We start from the raw sequence: 10357 nt of genomic DNA, 5'->3' as shown, positions 1-10357 counted from the left end.
GAAGTATTGAAAGAGCAGTGCCAGAAAAAATACTTCTCACTTGGGGGAATGACTTTAGAATGCCACCGCTCACCCCCAATTATTTTTAGCCTACAGTTAACCTGAGAAGTAATTCTTGCCTTGAGGTTTTTCCTTTCTTTACCTCTCTAGGAAAGGTCTCATTTCTCTTTTTTAAATGTTTTATCCATGCTTTGGAGTATGTTATGTACATAATGGAAAACCATGCAGTGTTGTAGAGGCATGGGTGCTACCAAGGGGTTACTCAGTTTCTTAATGTCCATCATACAAGTTCTGAATATTGAATTTATCTGGTGATAATGTTAGTTTTGAGCGATTTAGCATTGGACTTGGCTGAACTTTAAATTAGTGTTGTCCATCAGCACAAATACCCTGTATCTGTGCCCATATCTATCCACCCCTCTTGCAAGTGGGAGAGTACCTCTTTGATTTCTAGGGATGCAGATGGGACATGGGCATGTTATCTTACCCCTTATTTCTTAGGAAGGGGTCTAAAGAACCTATATGTATGTGGGGGAGAACAACAAATGAGGGTGGGTGCCATGTAAAATTTGGTTTAAAGCACTATTCTCCCTTTTATTGAATGCTTGTGACATGTTCTCTTGCCCATTCTGTTGGCTGAAGAGATGAGGGATAATGTGGGTGATTCAAGAGTGTGGGGAAAGAAATGGCAAATGAAATCTGATTTTTTTAAACTTCAGATGTGGGGGAACCTCGCTAATTTGCAGTAACTGTTAGAAATCCCCTTTAATTTTATTAAATTTTGCGAATTAGCGAGTAAGAAACAAAACCAGGCTTAAAATACCACAAAAGGTACCAGCCACTTATTTACAAACATAGATTAGCTTGCAAGATTTCCTAATATGCCAATGTGCTGCAATTTTACAAGAAAACTTGCCAGTGTGGGGCCTCACGGTGGCACTCAAAGCCCTTGCTGAGAAGTAGTTCAGTAAAAGGAGAATTAGCGAGGTTCTTCTGTAATTTTGTTGAGTCAAAGACCTAGGGTCACAGCAATATAATATTGCTTATTCTACAAACATACAGAACATTGTTTTTTTTCAGAGTAGTGTGCAATCTATTTTAAAAAAAAAAAATCTCCGTGGATTTTTCCGCAGATTTTCCGCAGATTTCCAGTGGCCCCACTGATACCTTATCCAGTCATCACCAAGGTTCGTTTACATTGTAGGCTTTGACAATGACTATGTTTACTGCTAGTTACCAGATTTGTGACTCGTGTCCATCTGATTTTTTTTTTCATTCATTTAACATCAGACTGTGAGGTTTGGTACTGCAGAAGGCCTTTATTTATCTCTTACAAGACTGGTACAAAACATCTAACCTTCAGCTTTTCTTTTGGTTCTCCTGTGCCTGTACAGATGGGTTTTAATATTTTATCTCCTGTGTTCTGCCCTCCCTTTTTTTTGTTCGTAGGAGGATATAAATGCTATAGAAATGGAAGAAGACAAAAGAGACCTGATATCCCGAGAGATCAGCAAATTCAGAGATACACACAAGGTAGTGTTGTTTTTCTGGAATTTATACAATCATAGGTTTTTACAAAATCCAGTCTCCTTTCCCCTGTCCCTTTTAGAAAATTTACAGCACATGACCATATCATTTAAATTTTCTTATAGTAGTCATCATGTGTATTTTAAAAGGCAACAAAAAAGATTTTTTTCCCACTTATGTGGTCTAATATTTTGTACTTTCTAAAAAACATTCTAATGACTGCAGTGCAGTCTACTCACTTTAACCTGAATACATTTTTTAAAATCCTATCTCGCTTTCTGTAATATCCAAAGTGGATAAAATCATATACATGAGACCAAATACTTGAACTGAGCTGTCATGTAAAACATATTCTGACTTCCACAGTACTCAGAAAGCTGTAACACCTAATTCAAGGGAACTGTTTATACCAAGCTCTAATGCTTAATTTAAAATTTAAGGTTTAATTTAGTAGCTCTAAGATGAGAATGGGGGTAAAATAAATTAGGATAGTGGTTACAAGACTTGACCAAAATTTAGATGCATGGAAGAACTGTAAATTCCCATAAAAGCTAATCTATTCATTGACCCCCACCATTATGATAGAGATCATATGGTGACTAATGCAAGATGAAACACACAGCTTGGAAAGTAACATGGAATAGGATGTAAGTATGAGCTTCTGTTTTTTATTATTTATGGATGCCCCCTCAGAAAAATATGCAAAGGGGTAACTGGCTTGGAAATGTGTTTACACAGCAAATCCTACCTCAGGGTTCCCACCAATAGAAGTTTCTGTAATGTGAATTTGTGAATGCATTCTGGTTGGGAAGGGTGGTTTAAGGGTGGTGAGATGCAAGTAATGCATGCATTGTATCTTGATGTTTAGTTTCTAAGGAAATGATAATGTTGCCCAACAAAGATTGGAGAACGCCATGTCAAATGAAGTGTTCACCCCTGAAATGAATTATTTTGTTTATTGGTGTAATGGTTTGAAGGTACAAAATGGTGAAATGTACTCCTGGTTACAGGATCATTTTATTTGCTTATTTACATATAACTTAAAGGCAGAAGTGGATGTACATTACTGGCAATGCAAAATATTCCAGTATAATTTGGGAATGAGAACCTGAGGGATTATTGTTCCAGAAGATGGTCAGTGGTGAAAAGGTTTTATTTCCAAGCCCCAACAAGTCACCAAAAACAAGAAATCATGTGGTTAAAAAAAATGCTTCACTGTTTCAGAAGCAATTGGGCAATTTTCTGCCTTTGATCCATTTTATTGGGGGGATATTTTGAATCAACTTTAAAATAGATGTAAAGTGACCATTTAACGTTATTGGGTGGGATGTTTAAAAGGGGCTTGCTAGTGAGCACAGTGAACCTTTGCATGTTTTTTGGTAAGAGTTTGTAAATCAATCAGACTGTTAGGGTATATCAGTATTGCAGGGGGCGTCCATTTACAGTACAGATGAGTCTGAAGATAACCTAAGGTAAGACATTTTGATTTTTCTATCTATCCTCTTTGCCCATTTATCTTGACATGTCTCTGATCCTTCCCCCACCTCACGTCCTACTTCATATCCTTTTGTTTACATGGTAGCAGCCTATTACTTAAATTTACAATATGAAATGACTATGCTGATTGATTCTTTCATTGGCTCTTAAGAAAAACACAGTTTTTTTAAAAAGCCCTTAAGAAGCCAAAGTTAAGGCATAATTTTATCATGAGTCTTACTGCAAAAGAAAATTTAGGAGAAAATCAAGGAACTTAACCAAAGACATTTTATTGGAACAGCTAAAATAATCTGTAAGTATCAATCATTTCAGTATATAAACTTTTCTATAAAAGTAATATGAAATTTGAGGTAAGTTCTGCTTTTGAAAGTTGATATAGTATACACTAATATGCCCTATTAGATGTAACTAAACTTTATAAAGACACTTCATTTAGAAATTCAGTTGTCTTGTCCCAACATTTTATACACTTCCACCTTTTCCTTTGCACAATGACAGTTTTCTATCATTCTTGTCCCCCTTCTTTTTGTGAGTTCAGTGTATCTAACACCATCTTGCTTATATACAGCTGTTAGTAGCATTTAGTATGGTGAATAGATATATTGATCTCTTGTTCGTAAATTTTATTACTATATCCCTGTTTTGGTTCTCTGGTCCATGAGTGCATATCAGAAGACAGTCAGGTAAGATATTTTTAAAGTTGTCTTAAATTCTTTGTTGAAACTCAGAAATATATGCACACTTTATTGTTCCAGCTTATAACTTGTTTCATTGGTGGTGTCACAGTGCCAAAGGGGATAAACCTTGTATGGTTTGATTTTGTTGGTTTTCCCCCTGCTTAATTTGCATAAAATATATCTAGGGCATGATCCTTCCTTGTGTTGGAAGGATGCACATAGGATATAACAAGGCCTTGTTTTCCCATTCTTCTACCCTTTGCTCATGGGCACACACACAGGCCCTTTGCCAGGCTCTTGTGAACAGTGTAAGGTCTTGTGCATGCCTCATACATCCTCATCTGCTCATGTTTTTTTGGCTGAACAGAGATAGGTGAGGCATGTACAGATCTCCAGTTTCCTATAACAGCCTGAAGAGACTGTGGAAATACCAAGGAGGGAGGAGACAAAAACGGCACTGTTATGCCTTGTGCTGATTCTCTCCAGACTCACCAGTCTTGTGGGGAAGAATCATGCCTATAATATTGTGGCATCATTTAGGCTGATATTATCTGCTTTTTTTTTTTTTTTGGTTTATTTGTGAACCATTTACTTGCTCTTCCTCCCAGAAATATAGCTTATAGGCAAGGTTAATCCAGTGTTGGCGGTCCATGTCCTAGCACAGCATCTGTAAGTTAACAAACACCAATTGCTTCCAGGGATGGATTTATCTGTCACTTTAGTGATTTTTATTTTTCTATTGTCTTTATAGGCGTTTGGTCATAGGCATGTCTCTTTCAATTAAAAATGCATTTTTATACAAATCCAATAAAATTGTACTGGATAACCTTTTGGTCTGTCTCCTATGTGTGATTTCCAACCTTTCTTCTTTACGAAGAGTAGAATGAAATACCGAAGTAGTGAATGCTAAAGAAAAAAGCTGGGAGGGGGGACATTCCTGATTGGAGTTGCAATCACAGAGTTCATTATGCAATGAGTAAATTTTGCCTTCCATCCTTTCACAGGATGATTTTGCTTTGGCTGAAACACAGGGATATTTAATTGTCTTGTCCTTGATAGCATCCTACTGAAATCTCGGCAGGATTAACTTTTGTTCGCAAAAGCTCACCTTGCTTATGCTTAAGTAGTTCTTTCCTTTTTGCGATTGTTAGTTCTACTTTGAAGCATTTCAGGCAATGTGCTGTGTAATCATCAGTATATATCTGGAAAGCATTGCCTTTCTATCCAAGGTTGGAGGTTGCTGGTCTGTTAGAGAGACTTTCTTTGCATAACATCTAGCTTTAAAGTTACAGAACTTTGTTTTCTTTCTTATGAGTTGAAAGCAAACTATTTAATGTCTAAATGTTAAATCATTGGTGATTTTGTTATGCTCAATACCAGCCTTGGGTGTTGTGCGTGATGGTGGGATGGGGCCTTTGTCTGTAGCTACAAAGTAACCGAAAATCCTCTTGGTTTCTAGAAACTGGAGGAGGAAAAAGGAAAAAAAGAAAAAGAAAGGCAAGAAATTGAAAAAGAACGGCGTGAGAGGGAACGTGAACGTGAACGTGAACGAGAGAGAAGGGAGCGTGAACGAGAAAGGGAACGTGAACGTGAACGAGAGAAGGAGAAGGAACGGGAGCGTGAACGAGAACGGGATAGAGATCGGGATCGAACTAAAGACAGAGACCGGGACAGGGAAAGGGATCGGGAGAGAGACCGTGAAAGGAGCTCGGACCGCAATAAAGATCGGAGCAGATCTAGGTGAGAAATTTTGGAGGGTAATAAATGCTTGTCAGTAACTTTGCTTATTTCTTTTCAAAGTGAAATAATGGCTGGAGACGACCCATTTTTCAAAATACTGGTGTATAATAGAAGATCTGTGTTAAACAATATGGCTTGGATCCAAAGCCTCTTCAAATGAAGCAAGTGTGGAAGCAGTTTTTAATGTCTTTTAGCCTCAATCCAACACAAGTTATTTCAGGCAATTTCCCTCTTTTCTCCCTTTCCCACCATGATGCATTGTTTTGGAGGGTCCCCTGAAACTCAGTAGCAGCAGCTTACAGAAGGAGAGTTACTAAGGAAAGAAGACAGCACTAAAAATCACTCTGCAGATACACTCCAATCACAGAAACCTTGGATCCAGCCCTGTGACTTTGCTGATGTTTTGTTCCTCGGACCCCCTTTACATCAATTAAAGTCCTTGCCAAGTTTTCAAACAGTATATGAAGCCAAATATAGTATGTCACTGTTCAAAAGATTATTGGCCTTATGACTGCACTTGAGGAAGGATGTTGTCTATATGAATAATTGACCCTGGCTTAAAGAGAGTTCTAAGCAGTGTGTTTGCAATTTGATAACTTTTTTAGCATTAGTATGGGCTATAAAGAAAACTCAGCATTAAATGGTGGAAATTACTTGTTTTAATAACATAATATTTGTCTTTCAGAGAGAAAAGCAGAGACCGAGAGAGGGAACGGGAAAGAGAACGTGAAAGGGAGCGGGAGAGAGAGAGAGAACGGGAAAGAGAAAGAGAACGGGAAAGGGAACGAGAAAAGGACAAGAAAAGGGATAGAGAAGAGGATGAAGAAGATGCCTATGAGCGACGCAAACTGGAAAGGAAGTTACGTGAAAAGGAAGCAGCTTATCAAGAGGTATCTGGAGATCATTTGTGATTTGACTGTTTAACTGCAGGATATTTCCTATTTGTATCCATTGTATAAAACACACTTTGAATATTTTGTTTGTTTTGGACAAGATTTGACGCATGCTACAAAAATCTTTGTGCGTGCTGGAGAAAAATTCTTGATGGACCTAATCAAATGGTTTACATCATGGATGGTAAATTTGCTCGTTCTTAAATGAAATATGAGACTTTCTAGTTTTAAAAAAATGGGAAATTAAAGTGGTTATTTTGTTTTAGCGTCTTAAAAATTGGGAGATCAGAGAACGGAAAAAAGCTAGAGAATATGAAAAAGAAGCAGAAAGGGAAGAAGAAAGACGAAGGGAAATGGTAAGTTAATATACACTTTTTAAAATTTAGAGATGTCAGAGATTGAACTTGGGACGCTTTACATGTGAAGCATGTGCTCTACCATTGAGCCATGGCCTCTCCCCCACACAAATGGCACAGTCTTTGTACTAGCATGTAGGTGCTTGGTGAAGTGTGTCCTGTTGGCAAAGCAGCCTTACACAGAATATCTGTAAATGAATTTGCTTTAAATCAAATTATCTGGGCTAAAAGCTTTACTCGAGTATGGGTGTGTATACCTGAGCGAGCACAGTTATAAGAAAAATCAGATGTTCACAGTCATAGCTCTGATCCAAAGTCCTTCTCTCCCTCTTCCCTCAAATATTAAACCTGAAAAAAGAGTTTTGTGAAATGCAATAGTTTATAACTTTTAGTTAGTCATAATAAAGGTGGCATTACTGTCCCTGAGAGGATTGTCTGCCTGTATATTTAAATTTACAGTGATCAAGTTACCCTCAGCACAAGTGTGCTTACACACACAGATTTGGGGAGTGTGCAAAGATGGAGGTAAGAAACTCCCATTGCATGTGTTGAAGACCACCTCAACTGCATTGGACCAGCCCATTAGCTTTGCAGGATTGTTGTAGGCTAAAACATGCCTGCCTTAAGGCAGAAAGAGTTGTCTGTGCCTTTCTAATGTTTAATGTCAGACTATTCAGTCTCTACTGATAAGGCACCGTTCTAAAACCTGGTGTATAATGCCAAAGACTCATAGATTAGGGGAGTTAATTTCATAGGACCCTCTAAATTTAAGTATTCAGGTTCATAATAGCATTCAATTGCATAGATCAAAGTAGGTCAGCTTTGGTATCAGAGCACCTAGGCCAAAAGCAACTGGACAGACTCAGTGAGACAGCAGAAAAGATTGTCCTGTCTGCTTGCTGTGCCTCTCTTCGTACTGCTTGTGGAGGTGAAGGCAAAGGAGGGAAGATGAATCTTTAAAAAGGACTTGAGCAATCAGAGGGGATGATTGATTGAAATTCACAGATACTTTTGCTGACAGGCCCTTTGTAAGTAACCCTGTAGGCTGATGATGAAACTTCACACACACTGTCAGGGTTTGATCAAACAGCTGTTGATTTGATGGATCAGACTGGAGAAGGGTAAAATATATCTTGAATCTTCAGCTTTCTCAAGGAGTAAAAACTGTATTGGCCTCAGCTCCTAATCAATTGAAGTTGCTGTCTGAAAATGCTGTTTTGTCATTGTGTTTGTGCATAGCTTCAGTTTTCATTTTTTTAGTCTCCTATAGTTTGGAAAAGCGGTCTGTCTCTGAAAAAGGGAGACCTTGAGCATGTCTAAGATTGAATATAGTGCGTATATGTACACTTCTTAAAGAAAATAACAGAATGGTTCTGAGCTCAGAAAAGGTGGAAAAGAACCATACCAAATTTAGTCTGTTTTTGCTGAGTCAGAGTTCTGGATCCTTATCATTAATTTAGATTTGTGTGCCCAGTGGGATGCTTTGCTTTTAATATGTACCTCAGGACAGACTGCTTTTGAAAGGCTTCTCATCTGATTTGCCATATGTCATGGAGGTTGCAGCTTTAAACAGCTCATACCCAAAGCCTCCCTCAGGCCTTGCATAGCCTACATTTTGGTATTACTTGGGGGACACAGGTTTTTGTTTATACATTTCAGGGCACTTTTTTGAAAACCCTGACTCAATAAGAAATGCTGGACTCAAATCATTAGCTTGAATCCAAACTTAGCACAGAATAGAATCATAGAATCTTAGAGTTGGAAGGACCTCCAGGGTCATCTACTCCAACCACCCCCCGTGGCCCCTGCTCTAGGCCCAGGGCCACCCCCCCCCCCCATGATCCCTGGCCAAATTGACCTGGAAAAAATTGCTTCCTGATGCCGAAGTGACAATCAGCATTTTCCTGGGCATATAAGAAAGGGCCATAAGAACTAAGCACTGATGCAACCCTTTCGGGCCCTCCCTCTCATGATCTGAGTTTGCAGAAATGATTTTTGTTGATTCTCTCCCTCCTCCCAGCTCCCCCGAAGGTCTGGAAACCTTGGGAACGGTGTACAATATGTCACGGGGTTGCAGACAGATGGGGTCAAAATCCCCCATTTCCTGTTCTTTTGTGTGAATGGAGGAGCTGATGCAAGGGGTGAGGTGGTTCTCCCACTTCCCATTTCACACACACACACAATATATATGCCATATTATTCCAAACCTTCTGAAGCAACTTATCAGGGGAACAGTAAAAAAGGGAGGACCCTGGTACAGACCTGTTCTGCAAACTATGTGGTAAATCTGGATTCAAGTAAGATCTGAGAAGCCAGAGGAAACCAAAGATGCTGTGAAATTACTCCCAGTATTTAGAGAGGAGGTAGTCTTGCTTCAATCAATGGGAAAACAAACTAGTCCCTATTACACAAACACAAGTTTTCTACTATGGTAACTTTTCTGGTGGAGAAGGACTTCTTGCAGTTTCTACTCAAGCGTAATAAACAGAAAATGCTCTCAGAAATAAACAGACGATTAAGACAATATTAAATGTTTCAACTTTTATAGGCAAAAGAAGCTAAACGTCTAAAAGAATTTCTAGAAGATTATGATGATGACAGAGATGACCCAAAATATTACAGGTATGTTTAATATTCACAAAAGCAGATCTTCACTCACTCTCAGGCTTCACTAAATTAGTTGTGTTAAAAATATAAATACTTTGTCAACATGAAACCTTGTTTTCTGATCTAGGGATGGATGTGTTAATCATTTCCAGGGTAACCAGTATGATTTCAGCAGAATTTAGTGTCCATACTGGGTTTTACTGAATGGATGCTACTGGCCTAGTCCTGTGCCCTGGATAAAAAATCCACATGTAACAATTTATTTTTAAGGTGTCTAGGCTGTTTCTGTGTCAAGGTGCTTGTTATAAACTACACATAATATTTGTAAGAAATTCTAATAGTAAATTTTCCAAATGTAATTAATTGTTCCTGTATACATTTTGCTAAGGATCAGACTTGTTATTTGGGTCCCATTTAGGAACATTTAATATGAATAAGAGGGATCATTAAATAAAGCATACCAAACAGAAAACTATGAAAAATAGTATTGGAAAAATAAGGAGGTTTAACATTTTAAAATTATGATAAATTTAGAATTCTTTTGTTCCGTTTATAGATTTATTTTTTATGGCTCTTTCTGTTAGGAATCAAAATGCCAAGATGCAGATGTGACTATTACTGTTCAATACATAAAACAATTTATTTGTAGAGAATAAAACAAGATCCTTTGTAGTCCTGATTCCAAATAGAGTGGTTGATGTGCTTGCTTTTGACAAGCATTCATGGGGGAAGCTTGTGTTACAAAACCTTGTAAATCAAAAGTGAATGGATCTTACAGGGGAAGTGCCCTGCAGAAGAGATTGCGAGACCGGGAGAAGGAAATGGAAGCAGATGAAAGGGATCGGCAGAGAGAGAAGGAAGAGTTGGAAGAAATCCGGCAACGCCTTCTGGCAGAAGGGCACCCAGATCCAGATGCGGAGCTACAACGAGTAGGAAATTATTTTTTGGGGAAGAGAAATGAGTTCACATTCTTGTAATGGTAGATCTATATTAAGTATAGAGTATTGGTAGTAACTGTCTTGTCAGCAATGTGGGGGTTTATCTGCATGCTTTATGTATG

The 10357-nt window shown here is 38.2% G+C and overlaps 1 protein-coding gene across 4 annotated transcripts in view; it reads left to right on the top strand.

Annotated features, from left to right (window-relative positions):
- RBM25 (RNA binding motif protein 25) overlaps positions 1 to 10357 on the top strand; it is a 36692-nt gene that overhangs the window by 21022 nt on the left and 5313 nt on the right. For 2 of the 4 annotated variants that reach the window (XM_015420076.1, XM_015420078.1), the window contains exons 8-14: positions 1134 to 1187; positions 1450 to 1533; positions 5161 to 5441; positions 6127 to 6331; positions 6601 to 6690; positions 9239 to 9312; positions 10076 to 10226. In XM_015420076.1, the coding sequence (XP_015275562.1) occupies positions 1134 to 1187; positions 1450 to 1533; positions 5161 to 5441; positions 6127 to 6331; positions 6601 to 6690; positions 9239 to 9312; positions 10076 to 10226 (939 nt within the window). The remainder of the gene's footprint in view (positions 1 to 1133; positions 1188 to 1449; positions 1534 to 5160; positions 5442 to 6126; positions 6332 to 6600; positions 6691 to 9238; positions 9313 to 10075; positions 10227 to 10357) is intronic. The other 2 variants (XM_015420079.1, XM_015420080.1) reach the window with 1 other exon arrangement.

The sequence above is a fragment of the Gekko japonicus genome, unplaced genomic scaffold (genome assembly GCF_001447785.1).
Source record: "Gekko japonicus isolate JY-2015 unplaced genomic scaffold, Gekko_japonicus_V1.1 scaffold27, whole genome shotgun sequence".
Taxonomy (NCBI): domain Eukaryota; kingdom Metazoa; phylum Chordata; class Lepidosauria; order Squamata; family Gekkonidae; genus Gekko; species Gekko japonicus.
This window is presented reverse-complemented; position numbering and strand designations above follow the sequence as displayed.